Source organism: Drosophila erecta, unplaced genomic scaffold, assembly GCF_003286155.1.
Source record: "Drosophila erecta strain 14021-0224.00,06,07 unplaced genomic scaffold, DereRS2 tig00000021-arrow-pilon, whole genome shotgun sequence".
Classification (NCBI taxonomy): Eukaryota; Metazoa; Arthropoda; class Insecta; order Diptera; family Drosophilidae; genus Drosophila; species Drosophila erecta.
Genome location: NW_020825198.1, coordinates 22,490,407 through 22,512,997, shown reverse-complemented (window position 1 = coordinate 22,512,997; position 22,591 = coordinate 22,490,407). Strand labels below are relative to the sequence as shown.

General features: G+C 46.3%; 2 protein-coding genes across 2 annotated transcripts; both read right to left on the bottom strand.

The window, feature by feature from the left end:
- Window positions 1–3,124: 3,124 nt before the first annotated feature.
- LOC6544200 (thioredoxin reductase 2, mitochondrial) lies at window positions 3,125–4,971 on the bottom strand. The gene has a single exon (XM_001973706.3). It carries the CDS (start codon window positions 4,883–4,885, stop codon window positions 3,329–3,331), a length of 1,557 nt encoding a protein of 518 aa, XP_001973742.1. The 5' UTR covers window positions 4,886–4,971; the 3' UTR covers window positions 3,125–3,328.
- A 918-nt stretch (window positions 4,972–5,889) lies between these two features.
- Window positions 5,890–6,719, bottom strand: LOC6544199. The gene is given in 4 exon segments (XM_001973705.3): window positions 5,890–6,075; window positions 6,077–6,358; window positions 6,415–6,575; window positions 6,622–6,719. Coding segments are annotated over 4 exon segments (585 nt in total). The 5' UTR covers window positions 6,707–6,719; the 3' UTR covers window positions 5,890–6,018.
- Between the last annotated feature and the right edge of the window lie 15,872 nt (window positions 6,720–22,591).

The following is a 22,591-nucleotide window of genomic DNA, read 5'->3' as shown; positions in this document are numbered from 1 at the left end:
GCAATCGATAATCAATTTTAATTTGAGTTACTGCAGTAATTGGGTGAAGACTTAATAGAAAATTATCGTCAAGTGTCTAACCGCTCGGACAAAGAGGCTTCTTTGTAATGCAATCAAGAGAAACAGAAATGCCTGCGTTCCTTTGAAATGTGTTTGATTTTTTCCCCAAATGCGAGTTTGAGGATGAAGACCGACCGCAAAGCACAATAAACACAATAGACACATGCCGAAGCTAAAGCTGCAAATGTAATTAAATAATTGCAATTAAGCCCGGAAAACAAGTGCGCAGAGGGAACTCGAAAATTACATAAATAAATTAAATACCTCAAATAATCAACACATTATCAACTTTTACGTAATTACACATTCAGCACGCAGCGAAGATGCAGATTCGGATACAAAGGCAGATGCTGACGCAGATGCAGATGCAGATGGCGATGCATATGCAGATAAAGTTGGATCCTTGCAGATGCGGAGCAGCTCAAACACTGCCCAACAATGGGAATCGGCAAACACGTACAGCACTGACTGACACACAGATACATACTTACACACATGCGACCGAGCAACAATTGCGGCGTAATTTGGTAAATGGAAATGGATACATTTAATAACTAAACTAAATAGGAAGTCATCCTGCTCTCCATTCGACTCCGTCTCGGTCTGCATCCTAATGGCTATTTGTTTATTTGCATGGAAATTCGAAATTAAACTATTGAATCATTGAAAGCCCTTTGACTTGCTCTTGCCGTGGAACGTGTCCAGCTCCGGCTACTCCGATCCCGGCCCGCTCACCTGTGCGTGCCCACACCACTTCCAACTAGGCAAACAAATCAAACTGTGATTGCCGGATGTAATAGGATTTAAAAATTCCAAATTGCTAAACAAGTCTTAGGCTTCCCCCCTCCCCTCCCTCTCCCGATCGAGAGTACACACTGTGCGGCTGGGGCAGCCACGCCCACCGAGTAACCACAAGCTGCTGTGGTTGCGCGCCCAAAGTGGGATTGTTGGCAATGCGTTGATGAGGGCGCCAACCGTCCGTCTTCCCATCAAAGGAAGCTGAAGTGCCGGGCAAGGACCCTCGACGGGGATTAATTTAAATGAGATTTTTAATTTGCTTTAGTCTATTGAGGCGACGGCACCGGGCTTTGTTCCAGCGCTGATTGCACAATTTCGCAAACAAGTTGTGCGATCGAGGTGTCGCCCGGGGCTGGGCATTGTGATTCCCCCTCTCCACCGCCACCCACACACACATAATTCCCAGCGATTCTCTTCCGATAAACTTGCCACTTGCCACAATTAACGTGCCGCCTCGCACTCGAGAGCACTCAATCTGGAGAGGGAGCCAGAGAAGGAGCAGTGGTCCGAGCAGTTGGACACGCAATCAGAGAAACTTTTCCGCACTTTCCCGTATTGTAATTCAAGACTTTCCCGCCTTGCACCCCCCTGACCACTGGGTCAGCTGCCAATGACCGAAAACCGGAGAACAATAATAGGAGCAACAATGCAATTGCCAAATGCCAACTCCGGGCTCCAGGTTCGGGACTCCGGACTGCAGATGGGGGTGCTGAAGATGAAAATAGTTTAAGTGCAGAATTTTACGCTTTATCAAATTACCCGCGGGTGCTTTAACTTACAGCCAAACTTCGGGATGAGCAAAACTTTTCCAGCCCGGTGCAGCTGCAGCTGGGCGTTCAGGTCACAATTTATGATTCTAAGGTGTTGCAATGAAAACTACCAGCTTCTTCCGATGGCCGGCTAAATTTGTTATATTTCTTACTGTCAGCCAGACCATTTGTTAAATGAGTTGGCAAAGCTAATCGAAAAGTTACGGCGGAGCCTGTGGGAGCGCGGAGCTCACGGGCAGATGCACCGCCTTGACCTGGATCCCGGCCCACCTGGTCAGACCCTCCTCTGATGACCGGCACAAACAAACGAATAAATAACGCCGGGCAAACAATTCAGCCGAGGAGCACACGGCGTCCAAGCGGGACCAAAATCGGCCAGCTGCAATAAAAAAGTAATTTATAATATAGGAAGCCTAGGAACGAGAGCGAGAGCGAGAGCGAGAGAAGCCCAAAATGCTAAAGTAAGATTTATGCAAATCGGAAGTAAACATTAATCAACATTTTTTCATCCTTGTTGTTTGTTGTTGCCGTGCCACGAGCAGCCATTGTGTGTGTGGGTGGGTGGGCGTGGCCCAGTTTGTGGCGCCACTCGCAAGATTCCGGGTCTCTGACACGCCACCGGACTCGGAAACGGATACGCAGGTTACCTCCAGGGGAACAAAGTGTTTTTCACGACCAACTTCATAAATTAAAACTTCATATGTCAAAAATGGCATTCGCTCTGTGCGTTTTCACTGCTCCCCGACTTTCTAAGTGCGGCTCTGTCATTTATAATAAAGTGTCAAATCAAAGGAACGTGGCCACACATCCCAGCGAGCAATTCGTCAGCGAAATGCAATTCATATTCGGTTGGGACATGGATAGATCCTTTTTCAGCACCGCTATAACTATTAGATTGGCCAAAAGTATATATTTGTATGTCCCTGCAGAGGCTATATTAATTCTAGTCATATTGGGCCACATTTGCGACCATATAAAGTGTATTTATACCGATCAATACCAACAAACAAGTCGATATTGCTATGTCCATTTATATTCTATGGCTAAAAATGTGCAAATAAATGAAATTCGTGCAACCAACTCACAAATTCGAATGATTTTATTTCATGTAATCTTTATTTTAAAGTTTAAACAAGAGTGAATGCTCCAGTCGAGTTCCTTGACTGCCAGCTAGTGGGATGGCAAATTAGAAGTTTCAAAATTTGTTTGGCATATCGATGGCAATTGCCAAATAAATAGCAATCAAGCCAAAAACTGTGTGCGTGACAGCTTTTGCGGCTAACAGCCGTTAGAATGGGCTAAAACCTAATTTCCCTAAAACCTGGTAAGACAAGCAATAAAAAAATCCTAACATATTTTAAAAGTGTGGGCGTGCGTCTACGTCTCTACAATCAGCAGCCTCATCCCAAATTCCATCTACCTGTTACATACGTTCAAAGAATCTAGAATACCCTAGAATACAACGGGTATAGAAGAAGTCGCTTTTGAATCGCCAAATGTATTTTTTTCTGCACCATCAAATACCCAATTTTCAAAATACCAATTACAGAGGTGCATAAGTTTTTTGGTGGGAGGCCTTTCTCGTCGGAGGTTGATATCAAAAATTGGCAGCAGATACGGACTACTAAACTGGAACACACTGAAGTGGGAGGAAAATGCCTCGTTTCTCACCACAGGACACTTATCGCCAAGGCACGGCACTAACTGCAGCAGGAGGCTGGAGTAGGATCGCGACCAGATCGCTTGGTGATTGACAGCCGGGTGAACTCCTCGGCGGTGGTGGGATGGATGCCCACCGTGTTCAGCAGGGTCTTCACGGTTAAGCCGGACTTGAGGGCTGCGGCGAAGCCCTGGATGACCTCGCCGGCGACTGGGCCGATGTAGTGCAGCCCTAGGATCTTCTGGTCCCCGGATACCTCGGCCACGGCCTTGAGGTAGCAGTGGCGCACGCTCTTCTGGGGAATAAAGAACTCTGTGGGCTTGTAGTAGCCGTGGAATACCTCGATGTTGTCAGCTCCGCGTAGTGCGATCGCCGTTTCCTCCGACATGCCGACGCAGCTGTATTCCAGCGGAGTGAAAACTGTGGTTGCCACGTCGTCATAGTCCATCAACTGCGTGGCTCCGGCAAACAGGCGCCTGGCCAGCAGGCGGCCCGCCAGGATGGCCACCGGCGTTAGCTCTGGTCGCCCAAATATGATGTCCCCAACTGCAAATATATGGGGCACGCTGGTGGCCTCTGCGGCGTCCACCACGATCTTGTCGTCTTGAGTCCTCACTCCGGCGGCCTCCAGGTTGAGTTCCTCAATCAGGCCTTTGCGACCGATGGCCCACAGCACGGTGTCAAATACGTCGCTGCCGTCCGCCTGGGTGGTTGTGTTGCGGTACCGGACCAGCAGCCGCCCGTCCGCCTGCCGCTCCACAGCCTTGGGAATGGTGGTGCCCAGGAAGGGGATGCCGCGCTCAGTCATCATGGCGGCCAGCAGATCGGACATCTGGCGGTCGAAGCCGCGCAGCACAATGGAGCGCACCATGACAGTGGGCTCGTAGCCGAGTCCCTTGAGGAAGCAGGCGCACTCGAGACCCACGTATCCGGCGCCCACCACAAGGGTGCGACCCGGCTCTCGCTCGTAGCTGAATATGTCGTCGCTGGTGATGCCGAGTTCAACGGCTCCGGGAATGTCCGGGTAGCGCGGCCTTCCGCCCACGGCCACCACCACGTACTCTGAGGTCACCTGCCGGCTTTCGGCACCTGGACTCGTACTCGCCACGTATTCGATGGTGTGGCTGTCGCGGAAAGAGCCCATCGAGTTGACATACTCCACCTTCTTGTCGCGCAGATCCACGCGGGTCACCCAGTTGACCGACTTGATGTGGTTCTGCACGGAGCGCACCAGCTTGCGCCAGTCGGGCCGCAGGTTCTTGTCGTCTACGTTCCAGCCGTAGGCCACTGCCTCGTGGACAGCCTCGCCCAGCAGCGAGGCCTGGTGCATCAGCTTCTTTGGGATGCAGCCCACGTTCACGCAGGTGCCGCCAATGCCCCACTTGGTGCCCACTGGAGTGGGCTTGACGTAGTCGAAGCAGAGCACGCGGGCACCGCAGCCAGCCGCCTCCTTGGCGCACGCCAATCCCGCCGAGCCTCCGCCGAGCACCACCAGGTCGTAGTCGTAGCGTGGTCTGGAGGCGGCATGGCGGCACCATCCGCGGCTGGTCCGAAGTGCGTTGTGGCTGGAGGTTCGCAGAAGCTTTATCGTCGACATATTGGACTGGTGAATTGGACGGGGACGAATTTCAGTTCAAAAAGATAAACTGGGAATTTACGACTCGGCACTGCCAACTTGTGAAATTGTTAGACGCCCCAAAAAAGCCAGGGTGTCATAAAATCCATGGGCGGTTCTCCACCAGGTCACAACTTCCAACTGGTTCGCTGTATTGTAAAGGTAATAATATATATAAAAATTCGAGTGGCTCAGATGTCGTTATTTTGCTGACATGTCTTGGGATTATTTTAATTTGACCGAAAGTGAAACGGGCGCATCTTTCCCAGCAACTGAAGGAAACTGGCTTTTAGTAGCAATTGAGCTGGGGTAGAGACAGCGAATTCTAGTTCCGAGGAACTATTAAAGGTCACCCATATTAAAGGATCCATATTTCGACTCCGGGGCGAGGGTCTCGGAAGTTGCTTGGCATCGAGGGATATCTTACGCAAATTCCTCGCCCACCAAAAAACACTTTCCTCCCCAAGAAGTGGCCAAACCTTTGGCATATATACACAAATCCAGTCAAATGGTGAAATGTCGGTTTCAATGATTTATGCTTGTCGGCCATGGACTATTTGGAATTTTTGGCAGGCCGTAGGCAACCAGTTTCCTGGCCTGCACCCCCTCCCTGCCCAATGTAATGGCGCTCTGGTCTGCTGCCTGCTCAATCCCAATCCCAATACAATCCGAGTCCGAGTCCGAGTCCGAGTCCAAGTCCATGCCTTTCTAATTTCTAATCTAATTTTTTGCCTACGAGTTGAGTTCCGGACGACTTTTGGGGGCGGCAAGAGAAATTCCTTGCCTCGGATGCTTGGCCACGTCCATGTCTGTTTTAGATATGATTTACTTTTGCGGTTTGTTTTTGGTGCGTTTAACCGCAAATATTTAATGGTTTTATTTCCCGATGCTCGGCCGGCCTTCAGCTGCGATTCATTTGTACATGTCCTGGTGTGCGGCAGTGTGCGGCAGTGTGTGGCAGTGTGCTGGTGTGTGCGTGTGGGGTATCTGTGTGTCTTGCGTTTTCTGGCATATTTATTAGTTGAACCACCGACCCAGTATTTGTAGATGTGGCAAGGTTAAGCACCTGACTGATGGCGACCCAGTTAAGGGCGGTTGAGCCTGTGGAGCGCCGTTCAGTTTAAGGTTTTCCAGTGTTTAATGTTCTGGGCCATTGTCCTTCTCTCCCGAATTTTCCTCTCCGGCAAGTTGCTGCTGTTCAGGGAAATACTCAGACATGATCCGGGGTTTGCGGTCACTGTCGATCGTCAGCTGAGCCTTCAGAGCTCCTATGATCAGACTCAAGTGCAGCGTGTTCATCAGCAATCCGAAAAAGACGAGCGGAGCATAGTAGCTCCAGCAGAGGTCGCTCCACCACAAGTGCCACATCAGCTTCAGGTGGAGCGCACCCAGGCACTGGTAAACGTAGAAGTTCAACATGAGGATCGGCGCCATCACCATGGTGAAGTGATGGCTCTGGTTGGGAATTGGGCACATTAATGTGGTCACCTACCTCGCATGGAGAGTTTTACCTGAAAGAGTGCTGGGAGAAGCAGCAAGATGTTTACATATGGGTTGAGGTCCCACAGGTTCTCCCCGAACTCCTCTGCATTAAGAGCTTGCAGTTGTACAGGAGCGAAGATCCTGCCGATAATAGGAATATGCTGCCAGACACTTGTCCTGGCCGAAGAATCTGGAGAGGATTCAGTAACCAGGAGATGGTCCTTCGAAGTACTTACCATTGATGATTTGAGTGATTTCCCTTACTAAATAGCCCAACAGGCCGTTGTAGAAAAGAAGGTTAAGAGCAGGCATGCAAATCATGGTGCGGCTTCTGAAAAATATACAACAGTTTATCAGACTTTGAAGGGTAAATGCCATACTACTTCAATGAGAGTTTTAAGGGAAAAATTGTAGAATAACGAAAGCTTGCATTGCAGTTTGCTTCTTATTATCAGCAAATATCGTTTTCTTTGGCTATGAACTTCGAAGTAATTTTCATACATTTTCTATCCCTTGCAGGTAAGTGGCACCTATTCCCATTCGGTTGAGTACAATCGCGCTTATTCGCATTATCTCGGCGACCAGGGGGAATTTAAATAAAGGAATTAATATCTGAAAATTCTCCAACAATGAAACTTTGCCAGGGAAACGCGGGAAAACTTCGGAATTGATGCGATAAAAGTTTAATTCAAAGTAAGGCTTCCCTCCACTCCACTTCGCCAACTTCGTAGGCCTAATGTGCTGACAATCGCTGGATTCCAGACCACTCAGACCTCCGACTCTCCCCTGGTATAATTTAAACTTTAAAATGACCGGGGACGAACCTAGACGACAAAGGCACAATGCAGTCGGGGGGCTGGAAATGTACGGCGTAAACTTTTATAGAAGTTGTAAAAAATGAAAAAGTTCGCCAATAAACATTAGAAAAACTTTTACGCCTCGTCTCACCTTACCATTTTGAGATTTGAATCGCTCCGCACGCCCACAAAAAAAAGCCAGTAGGCATAATGCGAGTCCTTTTTGCGCTGGCACCTGCCTAGCGACAAGTTTATCAAATGTTTTCCGTCTCATCCAAATGAAGTCCAATCCCGAAATATCCTATAAAGTTATCATTATGTTTCTGTCTGTCGTCAGGCAAATGACGAGGACCACTTAGGCCTGAGGAGGTCCGGAGCGAGTTTTGCGGAGCCGTCATGGCAACAAGACAAACGGTCAAAAAATTCATCAAATATTAATTAAGTTTGCGCCTAATTAGTTTGATTCACGGCCAACACGCGGCCTTTTCTCCTTCGCCCAGGGTCAGAGACATCAAAAAGGTGTTGGTTTTGCACCCGAGGCTCAATCTCGCCAAAAACGCCAATGAGTTACACCCGCCAGAGATGGCTACAATTGCCCAATTAAAGTCTAATTAAGGAGCAACAAGGCGGGGTCAGAAGGTAAACAATGTGGCAAGCAAAATATTTGACAAAAGTCGGAGATGATCAAGGGGCCAGCACTGGTGGGAAGGATGTCTATAGTGAATTAACAGAAAGCCAACATTTGGTCAAAAATGCGAACAATCCCGAAAAAGCGTCAAGAGAAAGCCAATGGTTTATTTACGTTTATTTGCCAAAATATTTGCAGACGGCAAACTTTTTGCAGCAATTATTTAATTTGTTGCCAATACGAGGCATAAAGTGTTCAATTCTTTTTCGATTTACCCGGTTGTGTCCGCCTTAGAAGCTGAGCAAAATGTTTCATTCCATGCTCAAATATTTAATTTCGTTTATTGAAGTATTTGCTGTTTGGTTTGGCAAACGAACAGTTTCTGACGGGGTTGACTGTTAGAGGGCATTTTGGGGAACAGCAGGACCACACACGTGCCACACAGTTGCATGTGGCAACTTCTTGACCAACATTCATTTCCAACGCAAGTCTTTTCCCAACCGAGCAGGCCAAGAGCGGGCTGCGGCCTTCATTTGTAGTTTGCCTGCTTGTTTGTAAGCTGCCCCACTTGAAACAAGAATTTTATTAATTAATTTGAAACCGTTGCTATTGACGAGGATTCCGGAATCGGCCTCACAGCCAGAAGGATTTTAGTTTGGCATTTGATTAGTTTACATAGGCAAAGTATTTTAAGTGTACATTTGTTGGGGCAGTATTTGGGGATGGGGGGATGGGATTCTCTAATTGATTTCGCTCCGGTCCCTGAAAACTGCTTGCTTGGGAAAAGCCAAATAGATTTTCGTATTTTGCATGAACTAATTAGAATTTCAAATCCGAAACTAATCTCAGAATTAACTACACCTATTTTCGCCTAAAACTGTTATTAGTATTCATAAACCAATTTTCGTCCTCCCTTTGCGCCCTCATTCTTGCAGAGGCTATAAAAGTGGGCTATAAAAATTCCGATAAATTCATAAGCCTAAATCCACAAAATTGGTTAGACATTTCCAAATAGCCGCTCATCCGATCCCTCTGCTGAGCTCCCCTTCCCTATGTTATGTTCGACTCCTCGCCGAAGCCAGAATAAACGACTCGAAAATGTTTTTAATTGCAGACGGATATTTTGGACAGATTACATAACTAGCATTCGAAAGCTCGCTTAGGCCCATAAAAGCCAACGCCCACACACAAATTGTTGGCGAGTGGGCGTGGGAGTGGGTATCAGCTTCATAACGGTACATAAACCGCTCGTATCCTGCATATATTTTCCGGTTATGTGGCCAGCAACAGCTTCACCAGCCGCAATTAAAACCAAGACTGGCTCAGCAAAATGCTGTGCGTAGTTATTACCCCCTCCACAGGACCTGCCCCAGTGCCCTTCTCGAAATCGAGTATACGACATGATAGCCACACTTTTTGTGTGTGTGGCATTGGTGAGTCTGGTAAAGTGCGAGTTTCAACACTTCCTGCTGGGCTCCCAGTGCGGCTTTCTTTTACGAGCACAGCACTCGACCGAAAAGCCCCCTTACACTTTGGATGCCAGTAAGCTGGAAATGGAGCTGTGTGCTCACACTGGAGCTTATTCGAATACAGCTATCTATCGAGCGCCTACCTTTAAATCAAATATATCTAACTTTTCCTACAATGAAACTAATTGCTTGCAGTTGACCAGTATTGTGCAAAATTAATTCATCGTAGCTGAGCTGACCATTGTCGTATAGGCTGTGAAAATGGGCTCTGTTGATACGGATCTGTAGGTTATCACCAAAAATATCTCAGTTGAGAGCCACACACCACGAGCACCAAAAAGTGAAATCTAGGGACGTTCTCTGAAAGAATAAAGATGGATATTATATTATTATATTATATACGTTACTCGTGGACCAAAGTAAGTATGTAACAGCTGGAAAAACCGTTTCCCACCCTATGTTATATTCTATATAAGACCAGGATCACTAAACGTGTCGATCCAAAAATGTCAGTATGTGTTTATGAACTGCGAGGTATCGGGAGCTATAAAATCAATAAATTTGAGAAAAGGAATGCCGATTCTAATGACCACTACGCGATGAAAGCTTGTTTCAAAACTGTTTCTGTTTAAAACTATCTAGAAATACGTTTTAATGTTCCTTGAACTTGTTCCTGATTTGTATAGATAGGAAAACTGCGACAGCTCTTAAGAATTGGATCACAATTTTAATCTTCCAGTACCAGTTAACTAACTAAAATTCTCCTTTTATTTATATTTTGCAAACGTGAAAAAAATATACTAAAGGATTGGAATGGCTGTTGGTCGATATAATTAGCAATACCACAGAAACTCGAATTGCAATAAATTTATTATAGCAGTTGTGGTGAAATAATAGTTGGTAGAGCTGGTTACTGCAGAAATATCTTTTGATTAAAATCGATTGTCTCATTTTTCTGTGCCTGCTTGCAATTAGGGAGCGTAAAGTATGAAAGGCGATGCTCTAATTACACATTTAATGCCTTTATTTTCTGTTACAAAAATCTATTCAAATTATTAAAGTATCCCCTTTTTTCTGAAAACAATTCAACTAATACCGTAATCGGATTTGGCTTGGCAGGTCAATAGCAATAAATAAATTAATCCCAGGCTGTGGAAATTATCAGGAAAATATGATTTAGATTTTGTTCGCCCCATTTGGCTTGTTGTTGGAGCCTGAGCTTTTTGATAATATCCACTGGAATAAACCGACGTCATCGTCAAACTAGAAAATGTTTTGATGTTGGAAAGATTCGACAACAAAAGTTTTTCATGTAAACGACACAGAGTGCGGTGCGTAGTTGAATATATCATTTATATGTTATATCATTTATACCTGTATATGTGTGGATTTTCGGTAACTTGTTTACATATTTGCTGAATTACCGAGCTGCCTAGGTAAAAGTTGAAATGCTCTTTGCATGTTTTTGTGGTTGTCCCATTTGCTGCTCCCCAAAGTGTTGGGAAAGTGCCGGAGACAACTAACGATGGGATAATGGGCAGGTGTGAAACAGCAGACTGCGCATCGAAATCTGTCTTGGTACCTCGAAGAACTGGCTTTTTCTCGTGCCGCGAATCCTGGCAGTCCTTGAAGGAGCACAAGCACACTCGATGGCCTGATTCGCTTATCAGAGGAGCAGAAAGAATTTCTGCGCAATCGAATCCTCCACGCGTCACATTTTGCTCAAGTGAGTGGATAAATGCTTCATTTAGCAGGCGAGCATTCCCCTTTAATCACGCAATACCCATATCACATCTTCCTTTTCCTTTGGATCCCAGCTTGGGTGTCCACTTGAACTTAACTACAATTTGGTCGCCGCATTCATGCATATTGATAATCTTGAACGCTTCAGTGCTCATTTACTCATCTTGAAAGGTGCACGGCCTGGGCTTCCCCAGCCACCCAGCCACCCAGCCACCCAGTTACCCAGCCACTCCCCCAAGGAAGGTCCCTAAACTCAAGTTTTTAATCATGCGTGGGCGGTCAGTTAGCCTTTGATTCGTTTTCCCCATCATCTGCTCCACAATGCCCTTTCCCCTCCCAGCTCCTTAATCTCCAAGGGATGTGTGTTCATTTAGGGGCTACATCATTTATGGGCTTCTTCATCCCTTTTCAGCCAGAGGCGGCCACTTTTCCAATCAACTTGAGTGTATGCCAGTGTGTGTGAGCCTGTGTGTGTGCGGAGAAAGGGAAATGAAAGGACCCTTGTTCCTGCTGATGCTGACTTTGTGCCGATTTCATATTTTTCATTCGGCAAATATATATTTTTAATGCCTTTTATTAAATCGGCTTAGATTTATTGTACATGTACATCATCGTTTCACATATGTGAAACTACACTGTGAGAGATTGAACAAACATTTAAAAATATTTTTAAATGAATAATTCTAGTTAGCTATTTAAGCCTCTTTAAAAACATATCTCACGCTTTCCAAATGTAATCTTTAAACACATCTAATTATTTTGAGTAATGACCTTAACCAGAGAACTTTAATTTGATTTGTTTCTCCAAGTGTGCTTTGTGTGGTTTAGTAGCGACATCGCTTTTTAAATCTATATTGAAAGTTGTCTGCACGGGAAAATTCCTTTATGAGTCTTACAGCAAGTATTGAATTATATTCGAACCCAAATTGCTTTTGGAGGAAGGGGAAAGGTAATCTTCTGTAATCTAATGAATACGATAACTGAGTAGCTCTCAAATTGTTTTAAATGATAAAAACTGGCAATGGAAATGTGTAACCGACTAAACGCTTACAAAACTGACACAATTTGCTAGGTATTTGCAATGTCCTTCTGCCGGATTTTGTTCTCCGCACACACTTGCACTAGGACATTCCGGTCACTAATTGTGATTGATGCACTTTAAAATTGTTGGCAAATTATTATTGCCAAAAGGCACGATGACCCGCCATCTCCACTCGCCCTTCCAACCCCACACGTACCCCGATCGCCCCACCCCCCTTGCCTAACTCAATTAGTCAACCTGCCTGCTGCTGGTGACGTTGGCGTTCCTGCCGTTGAGTCCTGGCGTCGTCCTGCAGTCCTAGCCAACTGTTGCAACGAAATTACCACAAAGTTTTCTGTTTGCTGCATAATTAAAAAGTTTGAAAAGCTTTTGCCGAAACCAGGCAACAACCAGGACAGGACGCATCCCCGCCCGGAAAACTGCCGCCAGCCTCCGGTCTGCCTCGTCCTTCTTCCTGCAGCGTACTACGGGCTAACTATTATAAACCAGCGGTTATGCGGCGGTTGCAGTTTTTGCATGATTGACAGCCCAAAAGCCCGAAACGAAACGAAACGAGGACGAGGACGAGGACGAAAGGAAGAAGCTGAAATAGGAATACGATGTCGAGGACATGCCGTTCATGGCACCGAAAGTTAGTCAAGGACATGCCCACGCATGTGCAACCCCCACCCTCATTGTTGTGAAAATATTTTGCATTTTTCCAAAAGTTTTCCACTCGCTCCCACAGAATGTTTACATTTTTCATCAAATGAGTTTTAGATAATTAATTTCTCTTGCCAAATGAGAACCCAAATCAGTTGTATTCGTTCCCATTTTGCACCACAATTCGGGGCTAATTGCGCATGGCCAAGTCGCAATGGATTACAGAAAGTTGGCGGGAAACTGTGATTTTCATCGGCGCTTAGCGTTCTTTCTTTGAGTTCAGTAAATAGCGGTCTTGGATACCTGTCCCACTTCCGTAGTCCACACGTGGCTGACTAATGACAACTCATTAGGCCTTGGCCATGTTGTGCCACAAAGTTTTTAAGCAAGCAACTATTTATGCGGGCTCCACCATGACCCCATTTTCGATGCGCACCACATGCTCGGCAGTACCACATGCCCCCAAAGTATCAACTTACTCACGATGCTGCGATGCTGGGAGGGACGAAGTGGACTTCCAAGGGTTGTGCTGGGAGAAACGCCGCCTGTCCCGTAAATCATTTAACATAAACAAAGCAAGTGGATCGCAATTTGCTTTGTAGTCAGACGTGGCTCCTCTTCCAGCTCCCCATCGCACTTATCCCGACCTCCTATCTGATAACACTGTAACACTGTTTTCAGTGTTCAGTAACACTGATTTTTCGCCAGACACCTAGCCGCATGACATTAAACAATTAAATTAGGAGGCCAGCCGCTGGTAGGACTTGTTTTACTTCACCAGGAGTGAAAAGAAGTGCGTGGCTGAAAGCACAGCTGTCTGGTGTCATTTCCTGCCTCAGTTGTCAAATTAAGGCGTATGCAATATGTGTTTATTGTACTTATGCTTAAGTGAATAAAAGTGAATAAAACTGGTCTCACTTTAACTTCAGCTTCAGCTTTTCGCCCCAACTGTCAGCGTTACAATGGAAATTAGCTCGAAATTCGTATCTCTAAGTACGAATTACACGATCTCAAGTGTAAATATTCATTCATGTAAAAATATTTATCTCAAGTGATGGTTGCCCATATAAAGTGGGTTACTTTATAGAACTTCAATAATGTGTTTTCTTTTGGATTTGTGGGTGTTCAGTGTGGGCGTACCGTTTTCCTAACACCCGGATATTGACAATAGAAAAAAGGTACATTTACAAGTAATGATACTTTGTTTTCATTAGAAATAGCAAGTACTGAAGAAAAACTATGTTGGCCTCTAGTAAATAATCTAGTTTAAGCATAATTACGCACTTCCTTTAATCGGGTTGAACAAGTTAACTAATAAAGGAAGTTCCATACGCTTTGAGCAGTAGAAAGTAAGTTAAATCCAGTTTCAGTTTCCACTTAATCCCACGGTATTTTCGGCAGCAGGTTCTGATGTGAAATTCATTTTGCTGATCGTTTAAAGCTTTAAATGCACTTTTCTTGGGCCTTTTTATGTGTGTGGTAACAAGAAAATGACTAAAGGTATTTGTGGATCACTTTCGTCGGACAAAAGCCTAGTGATCTTCAGGTTTTGTTACATACACGTAGCCGGAGCACAATTTTGTTTCATTTCACTGCAATTAAGTGCGGCAGGTATCATACTGTAGTTTAGTTACCGCTCCCCCGAGTTCCCTGACTCCTTTTTTCACTGCAGCTAAAATGTTTTAATCCCCGTTCAGGGCGGGTCTGAGGGCAAAATAATCTGCAGCGTGCTGGCCACTTTTAAACTAAAGCCAGAGGGCTTAGCTACCCCTATATGTCGGTGGACCCAATCCTATTCCGCCTCTCTTTTGCTGCTGCCGGCTCAGAATGCTGCATTACTTGCCAAGGCAACCTGCAAAATGCCTGATAATGGATTATTCCATGCCATAAATGCAAATGCAGGCCAGGGCGCCTAGCTTCTCTGCAGCCAACTGGTGGAGGTGGCGGTGGCCGAGCCAGGACTCAGCCCAGTTACCAACGATGACGCCATTTTGTGTAGCAACAGTTACACGGCTGACGGCTGGAAAAGAAGGCTACAAGGAGCACGGCCGGGAGGGGGGCGGCTTCTGGGGGCGGACCAAGGCAGGTTTTACGGCCACGGCAACTGCAGTCAACAAAGGCGCGTAAATTATTTTAGATTTACATTTCTGCATTTCATTTGTGCCCGTTGTGTCTCTATCCTGTGCGACTGCCACGCCCCTTCCCCCCTTCCTGTTTGCGGCGTTGTTGTCCTTCGCTGCCGCCGCAGGCGTTGGGCAAGACGGCGTCGGCACATAATTTATGCAATTTTTATGATTATTCATTATGAGCCAGGAAGCGCTCGACTGGCACGGTGGCTCCTGGACTTAGGACTTGGCTCAAAAGCTATGGAAATCATACAAATCAACGATCAAATAATTAAACAAATAATTAAAGGTAAACATTTTAATTTTAATGACACTTGACATATGTATGATAGTGATATATGAATAATTAGGTAGGTATCTTCAAACGAATTTTTGTCCACCATAAACACTTTAAGTATAGAATCGCTCAAATCCACAGTATTACATATATCTTCAGTATTGCCAAAAGCCATTCCAAAGTGTGTTGTATTTGCAATGTGCCCCACTGTGCCGACTCCTGGTTTGTCATGTCTGCGCCGCATTTGTTTCATATTTTATGCATTCATACAAATTTTTTTCTTAGCGCCAAACGGAAATGCAACAAAACGTTGCCATTTTCATTCTACTCGTAGGAGGAGGGCAAACGACTCTCATATATTTTTAAACTAATTAGCATTAATTTAACCAACTGATAATTCCCGGGGCTGCACCCAGTCCAACTCCCATTTTCAGGCTGCCTTTAAGTTTCCCTTTTTAGTTCCTCGTTGGTGTGGACAAAGCTAACGCGTCCTGATCCTGGCCAGCGTTCAGCTGTGTCGCTACGGTTGTTGATTGCGTTATGCTCAAGTTAATAAAGTCATTTGCATCGCTGCTCTAAGTGGATCAGCTGAAGTGGAGAACTGCTTATGTACCTTTCTCATTACCACTTTCTTGGGGCTGCGCTTCTTCTGGTGTACAAATGTGCTCAAAGAAAAGTCGCTGAAATTGGAAATCCCATAAGCCGTTTTGGCCCTGCGGCCTCTTCTTTCTTGTTTTTTGGGACTTCTGATGGAAGAATAAATACAAGTACATGGAGAAGCTCCCTCCTGTGCAGCTGCCCGCACAAGCGACATAAGAAAACGTCAATCTAATTGAAATTCTAGACAAAATCTTCGGCAAATTACCTTCATTGACAAAAATCTCTAATCCCCGCGCGGCGCAGCACCGAAGTCGCAACCCGAGGACAGAACCCAGACTCCGATAACTTATTCCGTGCAGTGGGGAAGTCATCTCAGTGCCGCAAGAGGAAACAGACTTGAAACGGAGCTGGCGGGCGGCGGGAGGCGGGAGGAGGCAGTGCAGCCCGGCGGAAACGGAAGTGCAGCCGGGAGCGACGATGTGGCTGGGTGGCTTGGTGTCTGGGTGGGTGTGTGACAATTGGAATGCAGGTGGATGCTGCTGGGGCTGCTGCGCTGCTGTCGATGTCTTCCTCGTGCTCGAAAGTCGAAAAGAAATAGGTAAATACTTTGCGGTCTTCCTCCTTCGCCTTTTGTCGCCATTACGCTGAGTGCACTGCCCCGGCCACGCCCACTCTGTCCCAAAAGGGACGGCGATGATGACAATGATGATGATGATGGAGCAGGGGTGGTGCTCGAGCTCTCTCCAGCTGCATTTTTCATGGCCTGCAGCTGCTTTAGCGATTTAATTTAATCAACTGAAAGCGCATTTGCAGCTTTTGCAGCATTTGCTAACCGCGCACTTACACAAAGGAACACACGGGGCCTGCCCACATTCACATACCCAAGTCGAGCATTATCCTCCAGGACGCTGCTCCTCGCTCCTTGCATGTCTTCGTTTTGGGACATTGCTGTCACTCAACCCTGTCCACCACTGAGCGCGCAATCTGGGCGGGATAGAGGTGTCTAGCTGGCTTTGCTGACTTTTCCCCGCTCATTGCCAATTCAATTTTGGCTAAGCTTTTTGCTCCGAACTGCTGTTTCGACTGTGCAAAAGCTGAGAAGTGTAAGTGGTAACTTCCTAAAATTATTAATATACTTGCAGTGACGTTATTTCCTTGTCAGCGGTAAAAAGACAGAAGGTAATGGGAATATACTGGCTCGATTTAGAAACTTAAAGAGTGTGCCGCCTTGGCGGGAATCTCCAGACCCAGAACAAATCCTGCCCTCCAAGGCTGTCGTCCCCATTGCCTCCCTGGAGTGTCGTACCGCTTGCAGCTTAATCATGTGCTAGACGGCACTGAAACACGCACAGAAACTCAGAACCACCCACCCACGAAGCTGGAAAGCAAACGCGCGACACGCAGATTTACACTTCACTACACTGAGCAACACAAAACGGGTAGCGCGGCGGGAGAAGGGCGAAGGGCAAATTTGCCTGCACATTACCAATGACAACAAGCCCATGGGGCTCGTGCGGGGGGAGAAGCGGAGCAGGGGAGCTGCTGCAGGATCTGCCCTAGCTGAGATAATAATGATCCCAAACACACCAGACACGCTGCCGAACAAAAAACCGGCAAGGCTTGCCACAAAAAGCAGTACAAACTTCAAAAATAGCAGCTCTCTAAAAACTGCACGCTCATCTCGCTGCGCGCTGCGCGCTGCTCGCTGCAGCCACGCCCACCCAAAGCAGCCGCCCACGGCTGCTGGCGGATTTTCATAGCCGGCTCGGCGGGCGAAACTTCCCTTGCAGAGCGGCAAAGTTGCCCCAAGGCTGGTGAAAAACGAAACATGGGAAGAGTGGGACTGTGGGGCGGGGAACCCCACTTTTAGCCCCCTGCGGGCTTATAATTTGTGGCGTTGTTGTTGCTGCGGCTTTTGCGGTATTTCCCTGTCGGTTTTTTCTCGGGTATAATTTTCATTCGTAAGCGCGCGTAAAATTTGCACGCATTTCGAAGTATAATTTGACATTAATTCGATGCCCGCGGGACAGAGACACATCCGTCTGCCAGAATGATCTATCTATCTGCTTTTTTTATGAACACAATTGCACAGATATACCAAACTTACCGGCATGGAATCGCATATAAACCTCAGGTCCATGTCTCATTAAAATGCAGTGGGCGCTCCAAAGCCAAGTTTCAAAAGGAGAGCCAGCCTGACCGCCAATTAAACTCGATTCGTTCTACAACAGATTTGGGATCTGTCCACAGTCCGCATGACCATAACCAAATTTATTTAAAAACGGAACCAAGAGGAGAGACATTTTAAAAGGGGGACCTTCAGACAAGGAAGCTCAACTCTGGTCAAAGGCAAATACCACTGATTGCGACAATCAGTGACAATAAAATTGGCGCCCAGGAGCGGAATTCGCATTTGGATTCGAATGGGGATCGGCATCAGCTCCGATGGGGAGTATCTCTGGGATGGATGGGCTGGATGCTGGATGCTGGAAACAGCTGGCGGAGGCGAGCTGGCAGGGAACTGGGGCAGCTTTAAAACTTTGACATTTCCGTGGCCAAGCAGAGCGACGGGGGAATTTTAAAATTCCAGCAAGTCGGGGGCGGAGGCGGAGGCGAAGGCGTGGCCAGCAAAATGACAGCCCGGTGACACGCACAGACCAACTGTCACACCCGCTGAGCATGTGTATGTCTAACCCTTGCAAAAATCTTTGCAGAAGTAAAATTTTGTGAAATGGCCAGGACCAACGGGGTGGAAGGGAAAGGGAGCGAACGCAAACATTAAAGGCACACAGAGCAAGATGATGACTTTCCCTCCAGGCATTCACATTCTCGTCCTCATCCTCATCCTCATCCACCCATGCCCTCCAGCCACTTGGTCCTCTCCTTAGCTGCCTGTAACATTATCTAAGCTAACAAATTGTCAACACGTACAAATGCGTTCACTCAAACGTAAACGGGGTAATAACCATTTTTCGTAATAATTTTATGTCACAACAAATCTAGGTTATATAAGCGATTCTCCTGCACTCCCAGCAGTTTTGTTTGCCCATCCTGGAGGACTGGCAGCTGGGTACCGCCAGGGAATGGAAAGGCCCAGGAGGGAGTTCGTCCCCTCCATGCAAATGTGACATTGAACCCGCCGGCAAGCTCAGGATTCCATCAAGGCTTAGCACTCTCCCGGCTTGCTGGCTTTCGGCTTTGCTGCGGGCTCAGTCAAGTCGGGCTTCCAGGATATGTTGGATTGGAGTCCGGAGGATCTGCATAGACAGGCTCAGGCTCAGGCTCAGGCTCATTGGCGCAAATTGCTGGCTTCCGCTTGGCCGGAGACAGCTGCGTCCTGCGTCCCAATTTTCCCCTCGTCCTGCGCAAAGTCCTTCTGCTGCTGCTGTATCGCGCCGAGATATAAACTAAAGTTGTCACGTAAGCAAAGTTTATGGCCAAAAGGGAAAACGAGCCAAAAGAAACCGAAGAAGTTGAAGTCACAGAGCGAGACTCGGAGCCAGGCGATTTCCAGCTGCTTTTGGCAAATGACAGCATTTCGTTGGACACGCGCCATGCCACCAAATCATCCTCGGACCAATGCCGCACCCGATCCCGCCAAGACGTTTTAAGCAATTGCGTTTATCATTTAGACGCTCCGCTGGATTGGCGAAAGGGGCGGCACGGCAGGCACAGACGAGGAGGAGGCGTGGCACTGCCACTGATTGACCAAATGATAGACATGCGACTCAGGACACGGACTTCCCCTACATCTTGCAGTTTCGCCTTTGATTGCAACTTTCTATTCGCCCATTTAGCACGTCCTGGCATTCCGTCGATTCCAGATGCCTGCCCCTCCCCCGTGTCGCAGTTAAATATTTCAGTGGCGCCTGCAAATTGCGCATTTGTATCTTTTCTTACAGCTGGCACTTTTCATCGGCTTCAGCTTTTCCGTCGGGGGAAAACCCCGTTCATAAGTCCGCGATTGTTTGTTAATATGGAAAGGAGCCTATAGCTACATGTATATTGATTTCAGCAGTGATTTATATGGCAAATATGCCACAATTACACGATTCTTTGCCCACGTCTCATTAGGATATCCCCAAATTGCCCATGCAAATGTCGAGTTCGTTGCCTAATTGGATTTGCCGCAGCTGTGACGTCAAGGCCGGGTTTTTGGCCAAATCAACATTTCAAGCGGTACATTCCTTCGTTCGGCCCGAGACTTTCCGCACTTTGCACATATGCATGATAACGAATGTGCAATTTGGCAAATTAATTGCGAAATTAGCGCAAATTTTCCATCGAAACATGAAATTGGGCAAAGTAAGTTTTACTAATTAAACGCGCTTTCAATTAAAACTGATTGGCAAGAGACGCTCCTCTGGGTGCGCGCGTTCATTAAAGTGACGGCAAAGGGTCCCAGTAGGATTCCTAATTGAAGGCCGGCACCGCAAAGGCTCAAATTTAAAGAAGGCCAGCTATCAATTGTCGGTATCAATTATTAAGAACGCAGTTGATGAGGTCCCTCGCTAATCACCCTCGTAGTGGCCAAGTGCAGCACTGAGATTGCGAAAATATTTGCGCAGCGGCGCACGTGGCTGGAAAAACACAATCTTTGATGTCCTTAAAGGCCTGAATATGTTTGCTTAGCTGCAGGGAGCACGTGTGCGCTCTCATTCACAGGACTACTTCACTCCAAAATAAACTGCTTTCGGGTCGGCGAAACATCTTGTTGCGCAATCAGGGACGCATTGGATGGCTCCACCTGCGGATTGGAAGGAAACGAGCCGCATCCGTCTGGCTCGAGCCAGAAGGAGAAATTACATTTTTATAATTAAAATCCAATTTGTGCTAATTTAGCGCGTTTGTCTCGCATTACGCACCGGCCACGCCCCCAAGCTCCTGCCGCCCGCGGCGGGAGACAAACGTCGGCAGATATTGTTGCTAAAAGCGAGTTTATTTGGGAAGGCAGAGCCATATGACTGCAACTAATTACGGGCCTAGAAAAAACGGTGATAGGGGTGGGTGTGGGGATAGGGAAAATGAATGAATGGAGAGGCAAGTTGCGACTATGAAAATTAATTGAAACGCTTAGACAAGTCTAAGGAGCGACAAGCACTTAATGCATTTAGCACAACTCCAAGTTTCCCCAAAGGAGAATACACGTCAATGGAGTGCGAAGGGAGCTGCCTCGCAGTAGCGAGAAGCAATTTAAATCTTACTAATTACTTGGGCGACAAATTGCGCCGGTCGGCAGGATAACATAAGGCTGGGAGTTCTCCTGGGACCTGCGTCCTTCCCCGCGAGGACGTGGTGTCGCCGAACAGGTATTCTATTCTGAAAAAATTAAGTGTCGCTTGGCTGTCTCATGGGTTCATTGTTCTTCAAGTTCTCCGTCTAGGCCGTAGCTGAAATGCCCTGTGAACCCAAGATGAAGAGTATGCTGTAGAGTTCAGTGGGAGCAAATCTTATACACTCTTTAAGAAGACCTTTTAAGCGCCTAAGTATATGTTGCACACATGTATTAAACATAACACTTTTTGCTGTTCACATTCTTATTTTGTAAATATATATATATTATACTAATAATATAGTAATAATAATAATATATTATTTCTGTCGTTTTAATACAAACGAAGGGATGCCTCGATTATCAGATACCACTTACTCTGCTAGAGGGTATGCGAATGAACGAGGTTTACGAGTAACAAAAAAAATTGCACAAGAGGTGTCATTGCCAGCTCATTTTACTTGGCTGACTTTATTTTGGCAATATATATGGTTGCTGATGGGCTAAATAATTGTCAAATTTACACACTTAAAAATACTTTAAGCATGTGTGCACCTTAGCCTTATATGCGATGGCAACGTTTTTTAAACAAAGTTGTGCTGCGCGGGCGTTACCAAAATCTTGAAAATATAAAATGGTACAGGAGAAAGAGCGGCAACAGGCTACACGTGCAACACGTTATTTCAGTGTAGTTTAGCATATTAGTTTAAATATTAGTAAAGAAAGCATAGTTTGATCATTAGGTATAGTTATTCCATAGTTCCTAGTTCACAATTAGAACAGGGGTATATAAGCCATAGCTCATTACTAGGAGTTAAAACAAAAAAATATGTATTTGCCATTTCTTAACTGAGACCGAAATTTGAGAGTTGCAGAATACAATGGACAAATAAGTTGAAAACTTCAAAAATATCGCTTCACTTGATATTTAAGTTGGTAGTACACTCCGAGGCTTGGACCTTACGTGTAGTGGGGCTAGTTCGGTCTATAAATTCTCCTCAAGAATTGTCTGCCCTGGGCAGCTGGTTTTGGCTCCGGCCATAAATTTATAGTTTGTCGCAACAAAGTTCATTATTTCTGGAGTTGTGGAGTCTTGGGCAAGTTTCCCTTCAGGCAGCCGAAAATAAACAGCAGCCGTCGCCCACTTCCCTTCTTTCCACCAAGAACAATTGAAATCTTTTTAAGTAATTTCCACACGTAATCCAACATTATTGCAGTTTTTCCAGTCTGTGCCCGGCCAGGAAAACGCAACTGAACCCAAAAATATGGCAAGCGGCAAGCGGCGGGAATCGGGAATGCAGGACAACCTCCTTTCAGCCAACTGCGTTTACTCCAATCCAGTGCACTTCATCCACAACCATCCTTGTCCTTCGTTGTCGTAACAAATTGCAGATGGCGCATGTTTTTAATTCATTTCAACAGTTACTCGGGAGGATTCAGCTTTGTTGTTTGTTATTCATTCGGCTCCATCGGTGCCTTTGCCTTTGCCTTTGCCACTGCCTCCTAGCGTCCATTGTGCTCCTTATTTTCGCAGTTTTCGCAGTTTTCGCAGTAAAACAATAAATGCAGAAGGGGATAAGCTGGGCATTTATATTGAGTAATGTGTGTGC